Genomic DNA, 15,654 nt, shown 5'->3' on the forward strand with positions numbered 1-15,654 from the left:
CTCGAGTCCCACATGTGAAGTGAATCACTTATTTTTATGAAGACCTTTAGCTCCAGATGTGGTTTTGTATCATGAAAAGGTCACTCTACTTGGAAGTGTCCCTGTGTGTGGGTGGTTGAAAGATAAGTTAGAAGACTCAAAAAAAGGTGCACTCTCCAAAATGCCTGCTCCATTTCTACCTCTATCCTACAGAACAGCGGTTCTTAGCTAGGGGTCCACGAGCAGGTTTCGGGGGGACACCAAAATAAGTCAGAGAGTAGGGCGAGCGTTAGACAGGCTAGGGCCCAGGGCAGAAAGCCATAGCTCAAGCCCCGCCGCACAGGGCTGAAGCTAAAGCCTGAGCAACTTAGCTTTGCAGGGCCCTGAGCAATTGCCCTGCATGCTACCCCCTAACATCGGCTCTGGCTTTTAATTTACTGGATATGCAGAAACACAGCTGCTGTGGGCTGTGAAGTTTTTATACCATATAGGGAGTGCGGGGACACTCAGAAAGAAAAAGGCTGCTGAGAACCCTTGCTATAGAAAAACCAACCAGAAAAAGACAACTGGGGCTAAAGAGAAGAAAAAGACAGTTACCTGTTCCGTAACTGGTGTTCTTCGAGATGTGTTGCTCATGTCCATTCCATATTAGGTGTGTGTACTCGCCACATGCACCGGTGCCAGAAGTGTTTCCCTCAGTGGCAGCTTGAGAAGCACTGCTCTATGGATATCTGATGTGAGGGACCAGCAATTTATTTCCCAATGTGCGCGCAGACCGGCAGCCGATGGCTCGCGGACTGGCACCGGTCCACGGACCACCACTTTGAGTAGCACTGCCGTAGAGGACTGGCTCTGGCGCCCTCTGGAGCGGCGGGCACATGCTGCGGTACAAGGGGCGCCGCCAGCTCTCCCCACCCTCAGTTTCTTCTTGCCAAAACTCTGACAGTGGGGAAGGAGGGCAAGTCATGGAATGGACATAAGCAACACATCTCAAACACCAGTTACGGAACAGGTAACTGTCTTTTCTTTTTCAAGTGCTTGCTCATGTCCATTCCGTATTAGGTGACTCCCAAGCAGTACCAACAGAGAAGGGTAGGAGTTCAAGGACGTGTAGATTGCAACATGGCTCCGCCGAACCCAGAGTCATCCAATGGCCTGCTGCATGAGGGCGTAATGTACTGTGAACGTGTGAACCAAAGGTTGGTTGCATTTGGCTCTGCAAATGTCCTGGATGGGAATGTGCCCCAGGAAGGTCGCCGAGGACACCTGAGCTCTGGGCAAATGGGCCCTCACAATCGGCGGCAGTGGGACCTGTGCCAGCTCGTAACAGGTCCTGGATGCAGGAGGTGATCCAGTTGGAAATACTCTGTGGACACTGGAAGGCCCTTCATCCTGTCCGCTGTCGCGAAGAAGAGCTGGTTCAACCTGTGGATATGCTCCAGCTAAAATGCCAGGGCACGTCTGACTTCCAGGGCATGTAGCCTCCTTTACTCACTGTGCAGCTTGGGACAAAACACCATGAGGAAGATGTCCTGGTTGACATGGAAGGAAAACACTACTTTTGGCAGAAAGGCCAGATGGGGTCACAACTGAACTTTGTTCTTGTAGAACACTGTATACAGTGGCTCCGATGTCAGGGCTTTAATCTCCGACACTCGTTTAGCTAATGCTACCACCACAAGGAAAGTGACCTTTCATGACAGGTGGGAAAGGGAGCAGGAGACCATAGGCTCAAAGGGCAGGCTCGTGAGCCTAGAAAGAACCAAGTTAAGGTCCCACTGTGGGACAGGAGCCTGGACTGGCGGGAAGAGTCTCTCGAGGCCTTTCAGGAATCTGACCGACATGTTGTGCGAGAACACTGTCTGACCTTGGATCGGCGGGTGGAAAGCAGAGATAGCTGCAAGGTGCATCCTGATGGAAGAGAGGGTCAGCCCCTGGTTCTTAAGATGAAGAAGGTAATCTAAGATAGATTGTAAGGAGGAGCATGACGGAGAGATGCTATGCTCAGACACCCAGTTGCAGAACCTCGTCCACTTGGCCAGGTGGGTTGCTCTAGCGGAAGGCTTCCTGCTTTCCAGGACGACTTGCTGGACCTCATTAAGAGCAGGTCCGCTCCTCTGGGTTCAACCACGCAACATCCAAGCCATGAGGTGGAGGGAGGGGAGGCTGGGGTGTAAGAGGCTCCTGTGATCTTGCAGAATCAGATCTGGTCGGTTGGGAAGGAGCCAGGGAGCAGTCTCCACCAGCGTGCCGAACCAGTGCTGGCACGGCCACATTGGGGCGATCATGATAACTTGGGACTTGTCTCTCTTGTTCTTTGACAGGTCTCTGCTATGAGTGGGATTGTCAGGAATGCATTCATCAGACCCCCCTGACCATGACAGGAGGAAAGCGTCAGAGAGGGAGAGAGTCCTTGCCCAGACCTTCTGGAAGAGCAATCAGGCTACCTCCGGATGCAGTGACCACTTGTGGTGAGAGAAAAAGGACCTGCGGAGGCACTCTGCCAGCGTGTTCCTGACTCTGGGGAGGTGACAGGTCTCCAGTGGATTGCTTGATGCAGGAATCCCACAATCGGAGAGCCTCTTGACACAGAGCCGATGAGCGTGCTCCCCCTTGCCTGTTGATGTAGAACATCGAGGCCATACTGTCCATCAACACTCTCACCACCTTGCCTGACAGATGCGGTAGGAAGATCCCACAGGCCAAACATACTGCTCTGAGTTCCTTGACGTTTATGTGCAATGTCATCTCCTCCGGAGACCACGTACCTTGGGTCTGTGTCTCGCCTAGATGCGCTCCCCAGCCGATGTCTAAAGCATCCAATATCAGTTCAACCGAGTGGAACTCCTTCCAGGAGAGCCTTGGGGTCAGTCCACCATTGCAGGGAGTTAAGTATCCCCTGTGGGATGGTAACAACTTTGTCCAGGTGATTTCTGGACTGGGAACAGACTATTGCCAGCCACAGCAGCAAGGGTCACATCCTGAGCCTTGCACGGCGGACGACATATATACATGCTGCCATGTGGCCCAGCAAACGCAGACATACCTGGGCCATAGTTAGAAGGAACATGGTATGATGTCCACCATCGTCTGGAACCTCTCCTGTGGCAGGAAAGCTCTGGCACAGGTGGAGTCGAGCACTGCTCCAATGAACTCTATCTTCTGCACCAGAACTAACGTAGATTTCTTGTCGGTCACCAACAGGCCCAGGGACCGGCACATGACCTGTTGCACTGTGAAGTCACTTGGGACTTGGGACCTGGAGCGACCTTTGGCCAGCAAGTCGTCAAGATATGGGTACATCTGAATACCCTGAAGCCTGAGGTAAGCTGCCACCACTGTCATGCACTTAGTAAACACCCTCAGTGTTGTTGCTAGGCCAAAAGGGAGGACCGCAAACTGGTAGTGGTTGGATCCCATTGTGAAGAACAAGAAGCATCTGTGTCCTTGGAAGATCACTATACGAAAGTATGTGTCCTTCAAGTCGAGGGCGGCATACCAGTCTCCCTGATTCAGGGAGGGGATAATGGAGGCCAGGGATACCATGCAGAACTTTAACTTCTTTAGGTATTTGTTGAGGTCTCACAGGTCCAGGATGGGTCTTAGACCGCTCTTGGCCTTTGGGATTAGAAAGTACTGGGAATAGAACCCCTTGTTCCTGTAAGGAACTTCTTCCACCACTCCCAGCTGCAGCAGGCCCTTCACCTCCTGTGTGAGGAGACTTTTGTGAGAAGGGTCCTTGAAGAGAGATAGGGAAGTGGGGAGGTTAGAAAGAAACTGGAGGGTATAGCCCCGGGCCGTCGTGTGGAGGACACACCTAACTGTCCAAAGTTATTGCGGTCCATGCAGGGAGGAAAAAGAGAAAGGTGGTTGGAGAAACATAGGGAAAACGGATCCAGGGTACAGTCTGGTCGGTTGCTCCCTGGCGCACCCTCAAAATGCCCACTTGCCACCCTGCCTGTTGCGGGTGGAGCCCGACGGGTAGAGATCAGAGGTTGGTGGCTCTGGCAGCGTTTGTAACCTCTGCTCTTTTTATGAGCCGTCTACTGTCTGAGTTGGTTCCCTTGACCCTGTGGTTGTTGTGGCTTAAACCGCTTATGGGCTGAACCCGGGACGCAGAGACCCAGGGTTTTCAATGTATTACAGGAATCCTTCAACCCATGTAATTTATTGTCTCTCTGCTCTGCGAACAGTGCCTGGCCCTCGGAAGAAAGGTCCTGTATCAACTGCTGGACCTCCGTCAATAAGCCTGAGACAAGTAACCAGAGATGGCCAAGGCCATGGTGCATGCTGCGGAGTCCGCCACATCCAAGACTGCTTGAAGGGCTGCTCTGGCCACAGCCTTGCCCTCATCAAGGATCGCCTGGAACTCCTCAAGCGAATCCTCAAACTTGGCCATGGCTTGTCACATATTGAAGTCATAGTGGCCAAGGAGGGCTTGGTGGTTGGCCACCCTCAACTGGAGGCTTGAGGATGAATAAACTTTGTGTCCGAATAAATCCAGCCTCTTTGAGTCTTTATTTTTAGGTGTAGCTCCCGGTGGGCTTTGCCTCTCCCACTCATTAATGGCCACTCCTACCAGGGAGCTTGGGACTGGGTGGGTATTGAGGTACTCATGACCCTTAGGTGGCACAAAGTACTTTCTTTCTGCCCTCTAGGAGATGGGGGGCAGGGATGAGGGGGTCTGCCACAGGGCGTTTGTAATCTTTGACACCCCTCATGCAGGGGCAGTGCCACCTTGGCCATCGAGCAAAGGACATCGAATAGGGAGTCCGATGGTTCCTCTAGCTCCTCTGCCTGGAGCCCCAAGTTAGAGGCAACTCTTTTCAACAGCTCCTGTTGAGCCTTAGCATCATCCTGAGGAAGCGGGTGCGGGCGACCCACAATCACCTCATTAGGCGAAGATGTGGCAGAAGCCGGTGTCATGGGGTCTGCCACATCCCTTGGTGGGTCAAATGGCTGTTCCCCGGGGTCCACGTGAGCCTGAGGGTTCTCCCTTCAGGGCCGTCTGCCTCTGGGGGAGGGCGGGATACTGAGGCCGATGTTGTTTACGAGGCCCCCGCCACCAGCCTAAGCCCTTGTGAAGACTGGGTAAAACCCCACAGGTTCAGTGGGTACTAGGCAGCTGGCCACTGGCCCTGGAGTAGTTGGCAGTACCGCTGATGTAGAGGGTACCACTGGTGCTGGGGTTTGGCATGAGGTCAACCCTGCGGTGCTCGGGACAGAGTCAGACCTCGACTGCTCCGGTGCCGGAGTTAGAGCCGACTCCATCAGGAATGCTTTGAGATGGATGTCTTGCTCCTTCTTAGTCCGAGGCTTGAAGGACTTGCAGATATGGCACTTTTTGCTTATATACGACTTGCCCAGACACCTTAATCAACTGTTATGCGGATCAATGATAGGCATTGGGTTTTTTGCAGCAATCGCAGAGCTTAAAGCCTGGGGCATGCCTCGTCCGTAGGCTGAGACCTATTCAGGACTAATCAAGTAAAACACACTAACACTGTAACTGTTAACTATGTACAACTATTTTACAAGAAAAGTTCGTAATACTGAACAAAGCAAAAAGGCTAACCAAAGCAGCAGACTTTCCAGCACCATCACTAGCGGCAAGAAGGAACTGAGGGTGGGGAGAGTCGGTGATGATCCTTATACCATGGCACGTGCACGCCAGACGGCACCAGAGCCAGTCCCCTACAGATACCACTGAGGGAAAATATTCCCGCACCGGTGCATGTGGCGAGCACACACACCTAACATGAGGAAGCACTTGAAGAACTTAAGTTTTCTACTTATTCAGACGGCACATATGTTTTTTATATTTAATTTTTATTTACTTCTCAAATATCAGCTTTTCACCTCCTTTCATGCATTCTCTTATGCTTGGGAACTGCATGCCACTGAAAGCTTGTTTCTACACATACTTGCACTCATTTAACTAAAGCTATATTTTTAAATCTGATCAAAGTTTGTTTGTTATTTCAGTTTAAGAATGGTTTATTTTGGTTTTGCTTAATCCTGTAAAAACAGATTAATCAAAGACAAATAAGCCACTCCTTAAATGGAAATCAGACTAATTACACACAAACTTTCAATTAAAAAATAAAGCTCTAGTTGAATGGGTACAAGTGTGTTTAATGACAAGGATTTAGCGTTAGCCAAGTACCCAGCTCTGCACTTCTTATACCCACTTTTTTCAAAAAACCTTCCTATGTTGATCTGCTCACTAACAATATTTTCATGTATTTAGTTGTCTGAACTATATAATGCCTTAGTTGGACTGAAAAGTCAACTGGGCAAGAAAACTCTTCTTTTTAATGTACTTTGTAAAGTTAGGGCACTTTCTTAATTAGGGAAACAAGATCAATGCTTCATTTTAACACTAACTGAAGTGATAACAAAAGATTCACAATACGCAGAGATGTTTAAAATATTTAGGATTTTGACTAAAATGTTGCTCTTTCTAGTTTAGTACATTTTAATTAATTAAGAGTAATTACAATGGTTTATATTTACCCAATAGCATTCTACAGCTATTTCTCTTCCTTCTCTTCTTTGGTTAGCAGGGATACTACTCAGATCCAAGGCAAGCAAAGATGTGGAGAAATAGTCTTTCAGCAGCATCTGGCTTCTTGGCAAACTCTGCAGGCTCTTGTGCTGGCACAGTTACTGCACTCCCTCTTGGTCTGTCATGTATTTATTCTATTGGTAGGCTTCCTGAACTATTCTGTCCCTCTAAAATGCCATTTTCTCTGTATTAACTTGCTTTTAAATTCCAGAGCAATTAGCTTAGAATTCAACCTGCTTGCTGAACTCCTGAACAACTCAGACCTACAATTATTGAACAGCAATTGGCAAAAACTGCATTTTGAATTTATAGTATGTTGTACTGCTACGTAATGCAACTGAGAAGAATGTTATTTAGCAGTTCAAAAAAGGATGTTGGCAGAATTATATGATAAACCTATATAATACCTGCCTACATTCTGGCCCCAATCCTGCAACCATCTATTCAGATAAACCCCTTGTTTAGCACCTCTGTGATGTTTCAGTATTATGGAACTCTGAAAACTATTTAGTTTAATTATTTTTTCTGTGAAATTATGTAATTTTCAAGAAAAATATCATGTCAAGTTTATCAAGGGAATGCTATCTACCTCTAGGAAATCCAGAGGATTCAGTGAAAAGGTTCAAAATCTCTCCCTACCATGCATGTAAAGTCCAAATGGCTAAAACATTCACTACGGAGCTCACAAGAGGCCATAGCCAGAACTTTAAAAAAAAAAAAAAAAAAGTTACCTGACACCGACTAGCCTGATTTCTCAGCCTACTAGCCTTGGTTCAAAAATCAAACATGCAAATACCACTTGTACCACGAGGCTCCCCGAAAAGGTCACTATTCCAAAGCCATTCCTCCCCATCCCCCACAGTGAAAAGAATAAACAAGCTGTGTACTGTTATATTGTATACCATACTGAACTGTAAAATAAATCAATTCTACCAGTATTAATCTAAATACATTTTTTCTGAGTATTATTTGACTAGCTATAGAGCTGGTTGATAACCACAAAAAAGTAGTAACTGAATAAGCTATTTAACGGATACCAGTAAAATTGATTGAATAATATATTTGCCAAGTACTATTCAACCAACTCCACTTATTACAGATCTTCTTTCCTTTGATGCCTTAACTCTTTCTATATTATTTCTATTACAGATCATGGCAGATCTTTTTCCAATTTGTCTTCAGTGTGTTTTTTCTTATTTAATCTCTCACCATCTTTCTTTCACTTTCCATGCATTGTGCTCGCCATCTCTCCATGTATTTTGTGTCTCACTTTTGTTCTCTTAAAACCAAACTCGAAGGGTATGTCTACACAGCTACTAGACACCCATGGCTGGCCTACACTAACTGACTCGGGCTCACGGTGCTCAGGATGCAGGCCTGTTTCACTGCTGTGTAGATTTCTGGGCTCAGGCTGGAGCCCGGCCTCTATGACCCTGTGGGGTTGGAGGGTCCCAGAGTCATGGGGTTTTTCTTTGCTGTGTAGACGTGCATTAAAAGAAAGTCAAGTACTATTTAGGGAATTAATCAATCTCTCTCTTCCCCCACTCATATCTACAGCATTTGGAAATTTTACCAGACATCCCATAGCTAAAAAATTAAACCTACTATCCGCTTAATGAAACAAACAAAACAATCAGGGAGCGATACTGTTCAGGAGCAATATGCAGGGAAACCAAATTCTGTTCCATTCCAGCGGCTGGAAAAGGAGAACATCTGGGATTCCTAACAAAGTGTTGCTCCCTGGGTCTTGCTTGGGAGCTGCAAACCGGAATGTCCGTTAGCCCAGTGTTTCCCAAATGGTGGGTCATGGGAAGATTCTAGATTGGCCACCACATCCAGGGCCAGATTAACCCATAACGGGTCCTGACCTACCCAAACACACACTTCTGCCAGTCTGGTGCGGAGGGGAGGGTCCGGAGTAAGGGGCCATGAGAGTGAGCCCTGCCCTGCATTCACCCTACAGCCGCAGCTCCTGTCCTATAGGGCTGGACCTGACTTCCCACTCCGGGCATTGCAACCTGCTGTATGAGGTCACTGCGCCATTCAGATTTAGCCCAGCCATTCCTACTGGCCAGATATGAGTGGTGCTGCAACCCCATATACCAGGTTGCAGTGCCCAGAGTGGGGAGCCAGGTCCAGCTCCAAAGGATAAGAACCGCTGCTGCAGGTGAGTGCAGGGTGGGCTCACTCTCCAAACCCAATCACCACCCCTCCAGGCGGGGGTTAGGGTTGTGATGCTTGGGCAAAGTGTGTGTGTGGGGGGGTGGTGGTGGTGTGTGTATATGATGGGTTATAAAAAAGACAAAATGCATTTGGTGGGTCACCTTAGTAAAACATTTGGGAACCACTGTACTAGCCAGAGCCCAATATGAAAGATGGAGTCCCGTCAAACAACAAATCTGGCTTCTGGGATGGAGAAAGGGTATTCTCCTTTCGTCTTCCTCCCCACACCTCAGAACTTCCTGGCCACTGTGAGGATATCGGGTTCTCTCTACTTCACCTCTTTCTCATCTTTCTGGATCCTGAACGGGGAGCTTTTGCCACTAATGTATCCTTCTCCCAGCATTCATATTTTGAATCGTCTCCCCAGTAAACAGTCTCCGAGCCTGCTTCTGCTATTACTCAAAGCTTCCCCAAACTTTGGCAGAATGAACCTGACCTGAATCTCTTCAGCTTTACTGTTGCCTGCAGGAGTCTGAAAAACAGCAAAAACTGACAAAATTTGTCAGCTTTTGCTTTGTTTCAGGCTGTGGAAGCTCAGGGCAGGAACAAAGGCACTGACGCTGCCTACTGATTTGGGAATTCAGCACTGTGATGATTTCAACTCATAAGATAACCTTCACATCAATGCAGGCTGGACAGGTGCTTTTTAAAAAGATGAAATCTTAGATTCTGCATTTGCTCAGTGAAGTTTTCTACTCACCTGACCATCATACACATATTGCATCTTTGGCAAATTTAGGAGGAGGGTTAGGGAAGTCAGGATGCCCTGATACATAGTGTCCTCAGTGTCCTTATGTGGAGGAGATGGTATGGGTGCTTTGGATACCCTAACTTAGACACCCCAATACACAAGTGTAATTTAAACAAGCAGCTAGTATGCCTGAACAACATCCTTAGTAGCCAGGCTGCAAGTCCTTATCAGCGTGGTAGGGCTTTTTTGTAAATAGACTCTTATGAGAGGGTGCTGCCAGTGCCTGGACCATTTGCAAGTGGTTGATGGTTGTATGGAGTTGTTTGATGATGCATTAAAGTTGGAGAAATGGTTGTGAACCTTTGGGCAGTCACCTACTGAGAGTGGTATAACAGCACATACTGTACTGTAAACTGTATTTTCTGGATTTGTTTTTAATAACTAAACGGATTTGCCTGACAACAGGATTTTTTTCTCTTCAGAATTTTCTGGGTATGCCTCTGGAAATCCCTGGAAATCATAATCCTCTATTGCTGAACATCACATTTATTCGCTGCTGAATCATTTCCTACAAAATGACTTTGAGCTTCAGATAGGGAAATACACAGCAGGATCAGATAACCTCTTAGTCTCCTAGTTATCTGCAAATAACCTTAATAAGAAAACATAGTAAATAGCAAAAATAATTTCTAATGATAATATTTATCAAAGTTTTCCTAAAGGGCGTCAACTGTTCCTTTTTGTCCAGACAAAAGATATTTATATCATATTGACTTCACCTGCACGAATTGTTGCATTGATAAAAATGAGCTTCATGCATCTCTGGATCATATTTTGTTTTAAATAAAAGAGATTGTTCGTCTTTCATGCATTGAACTTCAAAGTCACAATTCAGATCCCTAAGCTAGAGCTCACTTATCTGTTGATTATTGACAATCTCACCACTGACTAAATACCTGTCTTGGGAATTACGTGGCTATTTAGATCCTGCCCACTGCTTCAGGATCTGGTTTAAGTCATAGACAAACAGCAATTTCCTTTTCAGAACACATAGCGGTCAAATGGATTTTAGATGTACTATTTGCAGACAAACAGTTAGACATTCTTCAAGCTTACACCAAAACAGCCATACTTGGAGATGATTGCTTAATATAGTACATATTGCTTAAACAAGACTGTGAAAGCAACAAAACCTTTTTTTAAAAGCATTTCCATAAAAAAACAGGGTGCAATTCCATCTTTTGAAGCTATCACGTTGAATTTCTAGCTGAATAGATAAAATCAACAGCTATCCAGAAACCTACTAAAAAAATCTTCCTACAGAAACATTTCTCTGGCCTCTAAGTTGTAGCTGTTCTAAAGTAGTAGTTTTGTCATCTGTGGCAAATGACAACATTTCAACAGCTTGCATAACAAACATTTTTATAAACAGAATGACATCACTTTATAGTTAAAAATGTATATGGAAAAGAAGGAATTTCACCCAACTGTCTGAACTGCTAACCAGTGTTCCCTCTAATTTTTTCCATCCATGTGCGGAATGAATTTTGTTATGTGTACCATATCAAAGTAATGTGTGGATGTGTGTCACCAGTAGAAACAAAAAACCTAGATATAATATATATTTTTAAAAAGCTACCAGAGAGATAATTACTCCAGCCCGGACAGGTTAGGCATTTTCGAACTCACTACTCAAAAGAATTAAAGTTAAGCATAAGAGAGAAATAAAAATTATGAAATGCATAGACCAGTCAAAAAACTAAAACACACTTTGAAAGAAGTATCAAGTAACACCACCACCACCACAAGTATGTTTGGAAGGTGAGTGAGACAGAGAGAGACACACGCTGCCCCTTGAAGTAGATTGGTACACAGCAGTCTGAAGTCTGCTTGTTGAGAGACACCAACAGCTGCCAGCAAGCTCCTTCCATCCTGAACCCTGTTGTGTCACGCCCCCCCACCCCACTATGTGGAGATTGGGTACAGGGGCGGGGGACACCCTGACACCAGCATCTCCCCCCCGGCACAGCAAGGGGGAGGCTCCGGGGAACAGCTGGCCAGGGGCTTCAAGGCAGAGGGCAGGAGCAGTGTGGCAGTGAGGGGAGAGACACCCGAAGTACGCAGCACTTGATAGCCGGCTGGGCGGCCACCCAGCCACGCAGCTTAGAGGGAACTTAGCTGCTAACTGCTAAGAAAGAAAGAAAAACAATGTTAATGATCAAATTATACTCCTCCCAAGAAACAGAAAGGGAATCAAAAGCAAGGCTTACAGTTTGACTGTCAGGAAAGTCCATCTTCAACAATTTATGAGCACATTCTTCAAAGTCTAAGCTGCAAAGAAAAAATAAATAAATAGTTTTGTATTCCCATTGAGTACACATTATGTTAAAAACACATACAGAATTATGCTGATACCAATGATGTTAAGCGTACAAACCAAAGTGTTTTAGCATGACAAAAGTATGATGTAATTGAACTTGTTGCTGTTAAAATGCCCTAGCAATGCTAGTTTCAGCTCCTTCCAAACATAAGGGTGGTTGAGGAAATCAGTATTTGAAGTATGGTGACAAATGAAACAATAAGGCGAAAGCTGTCTAAATCAAGACTATGATCTGCATTTTAGAAAAGAATGAATACATTCTCCTTTCACCACACTTTAATTACTCATCAAAAGCATTGTGTTCAACAGCTTTCTTTAAAAGTTCTCAAGCTTAAACTAAAATATTTCCAAACAGCATTCTGCTATTCAACAATTTTATATCTGAAAGTGAATCCAAAGCTAATAAATCTGCACACAGACTAAAAACAAGGTGACTCTCTTTTATGAGACACTGCTATTACATCATACTAAATGGAAATACACAAAGTCTAGTAACAAAAATACATAAGTTCATTCTGACTCACTCCTGTAAAATACCAAAATGTAACCTCTGTACCCATGCCCATATACTTTTCTGAAGTTGCTATCTTGATCTTTAGTATCTCAGGTTTCAGAGTGGTAGCTGTGTTAGTCTGTATAAGCAAACAGAACGAGGAGTACTTGTGGCACCTTAGAAACTAACAAATTTCTTTGAGCATAAGCTTTCGTGGGCTAAAACCCACTTCATCGGATGCATGCAGTGGAAAATACAGTAGGAAGATATATATAGACACAGAGAACATGAAAAAATGGGTGTTGCCATACACACTATAATGAGAGTGATCAATTAAGGTGAGTTATTATCAGCAGGAGAAAAAAAACGTTTTGTAGTGATAATCAGGATAGCTCATTTCCAACAGTAGACAAGAAGGTGTGAGTAATAGTGGCGGGTGGGGATAAGCATGGGGAAATAGTTTTACTTTGTGTAATGACCCACCACTCCCAGTCTTTAGTCAAGCCTAATTTAATGGTGTCCAGTTTGCAAATTAATTCCAATTCAGCAGTCTCTCGTTGGGAGTCTGGTTTTGAAGTTTTTTTGTTGTAATATTGTGATTTTTAGGTCTGTAATCGAGTGACCAGGGAGATTGAAGTGCTCTCTGACTGGTTTTTGAATATGATAATTCTTGACCTCTGATTTGTGTCCATTTATTTTTTTACGCAGAGACTGTCTGATTTGGCCAATGTACATGGCAGAGAGGCATTGCTGGCACATGATGGCATATATTACATTGGTAGATGTGTAGGTGAACGATATATGTGATATATGCCATCATGTGTTAGCAATGCCCCTCTGCCATGTACATTGGCCAAACCGGACAGTCTCTACGTAAAAGAATAAATGATATATGTGATATATGCCATCACTTTTATCAATAAATCTGTGCATCGTAAACAAGGCCTGAGGAGAGTCTGAAGAGAGTTTGGAACAATAGTTCTGAGAGGTATGAACTGCCTCCATTCATCTCCGTAAGCTGCCCAGTAATAAATTACTATTCACTATTTCATTCCTCATGTAGGAAAGGCGAGAGAGGATCACACATCTATACAATTTACTGTGAGCAATCACTCATTTTGGTACCACAAGAGGCTAGCATTTGGCAGATACTACCAGCTATTTTTAACCCTCATGAAAAAGCCAAGCTCAAGGAGCCTAACAGAGCTCATGGTGTATTCAAGAAACAACGAAAGGGAGCCAAGCAACACACACTATTATATTTTGCATATTTACACAATTTGCTGTAAGACTGGAGATTCACACGGGTGAAGTTTATTTTGTAGGCAGTCTGGAAAAGTACTGTTTCCCCGTACCCCCAATCTGTCCTGACTATACCAGTGCTCCATAAAACAGAAGCATGATCTAGTGTAACATTTTAAAAGTCTTCACCCAAAAAGGAAGTTTAGAAATGTAATGTATTAAATCGTTTCTAAATTATGAACTTAAGAATGGCCATTCAGGGTCAGACCAATGGTTCATCTAAAACATCTGTTCAATTTGTTTATAAGACTGTAAGATAATGATAAAGCTATTAACAACCCCATATTCAACAGATTCAGTACAAATGCACTAATTTCTAAAGGACCACACACTTTTTTCAGTATAAATTATATACATTTTACCTTGACTGAATAGCAAGATAAATTGTACGACGAAAGGAGACCAGGTTAATTTCTGTTTGGTCATGGATAGTCACTTTTTGTCCTTGAAAAGAAAAAACTGGATATTTAGAAATTGAAACAGAGACATACATTCTAAGACAGTACAGATGTATGCATCTTCAGTAAGTCTTCAGTCTATTATGTAATATTGTGTATAAATACATTTAGGAGCATTTAGTAGGTGCTGTAAAGTTTACAAAAAACACTGGTACTTGCATGATGTGAGACTACAACTTAAAAAAAAAAATCAAATTCACAAGTTATTCACAATTTTCAAAGATACATGTATTAAGGTCCTGATTTTGCAAAGGGCAGAACCATATTCCTGTGCAGAATACAGACACCTGTTTACGATCTGGGACTAACTGAGTGAACATTTTCTTTTCATGTGCTGGCTGGCTGATGTTTAGCCATCCAGAACTTGAACAAGGACTACAAAATTAAACCAAAATGTTTAATACAAAACTTAATAAAGGCAATTACTTACACCAGGGATGGGCATACTTTTTGGCCCAAGGACCACATCTGGGTATGGAAATTGTATGGCAGGCCACGAATGCTTATGAAATTGGGGGTTGGGGAGGCTCCGGCTGGGGATAAGGGGTTCGGAGGGCAGAAGGGGGATCAGGGCTGGGGCAGGGGCATGAGAGGAATACAGGGGGGCAGGCTCCGGGCGGTGCTTAACTCAAGCAACTCCCAGAAACAGTGGCATCCCCCGCCTGCCCCCCCCGCCCTCCCCCCCCCGCAGAGGTGTGGCCAGGCGTCGCTGCATGCTGCCCTATCTGCAGGCGCTGCCCCTGCAACTCCCATTGGCTGTGGTTCCCAGCAAATGGGAGTTGCGGAGGCAGTGTGCGGAGCCCCCTGGCTGCCCCCACACATAGGAGCTGGGAGGGGGAACATGCTGCTGCTGTTTCTGGGAGCCGTGTAGAGTGGGGCAAGACCCCGACCCCGACCCCACTCCCCAGCTGGAGCAGGGCAAGCCCCGGACCCCACTTTCCGGCAGGAACTTGAGGGCCAGATTAAAAAGCCTGGAGGGCCGGATGTGGCCCCCGGGCCGTAGTTTGCCCACCCCTGACTTACACAATTGTGTGTATTTAGATCCAGACTCAGTTCCCATTAACATAAACAGGAACCTTTCCATTCACATCAATGGTAGCTGGATCAGGCCTATCGTGGCCCACCAAAGGATATTTGATGTCATGCACTGGAACAGAATTAAAAAGGACTAAAATAGGTAAACAGCTGCTCTGAAGGAAATTAATATCCTATTTCATATGGGACTTTTCAAATATGCAACAGAAGTGACAACAGGCTTCTGTGAATTACCATCTTTTTCTTCAGCCTGCTATCTAAGTAAATTTGTATTTTTTTTGTACAATACTGTAACAAGCTGGTGAAGAAATGATTCCCACCGCTCTACAGAGTAGAGCTTTCCTTCTACATTTTGCAACCTATGAAGTAAACATCTATACTTATTCTCATCCATCATATCTTTCTCAGTAATTACATAAGACGTTCTACAAAATGCACAGACGCCTATACGATTGTTTATTTGGAGTAAATAACTTCTAACAATGGCCTGGACAATAAATTATCCTGTCTTGAAACTCCCTTTTT

General features: G+C 44.9%; 1 protein-coding gene across 5 annotated transcripts in view; it reads right to left on the reverse strand.

Moving 5' to 3' along the window:
* CWC22 (CWC22 spliceosome associated protein homolog) overlaps positions 1-15,654 on the reverse strand; it is a 55,840-nt gene that overhangs the window by 17,613 nt on the left and 22,573 nt on the right. For all 5 annotated transcript variants that reach the window (XM_007069769.4, XM_037912067.2, XM_043525842.1 and 2 more), the window contains 2 exons: positions 13,999-14,080; positions 11,732-11,792 (listed from right to left, as the gene is read on the reverse strand). In XM_007069769.4, the coding sequence (XP_007069831.2) occupies positions 11,732-11,792; positions 13,999-14,080 (143 nt within the window). The remainder of the gene's footprint in view (positions 1-11,731; positions 11,793-13,998; positions 14,081-15,654) is intronic.

Source organism: Chelonia mydas, chromosome 11, assembly GCF_015237465.2.
Source record: "Chelonia mydas isolate rCheMyd1 chromosome 11, rCheMyd1.pri.v2, whole genome shotgun sequence".
NCBI classification, from domain to species: domain Eukaryota; kingdom Metazoa; phylum Chordata; order Testudines; family Cheloniidae; genus Chelonia; species Chelonia mydas.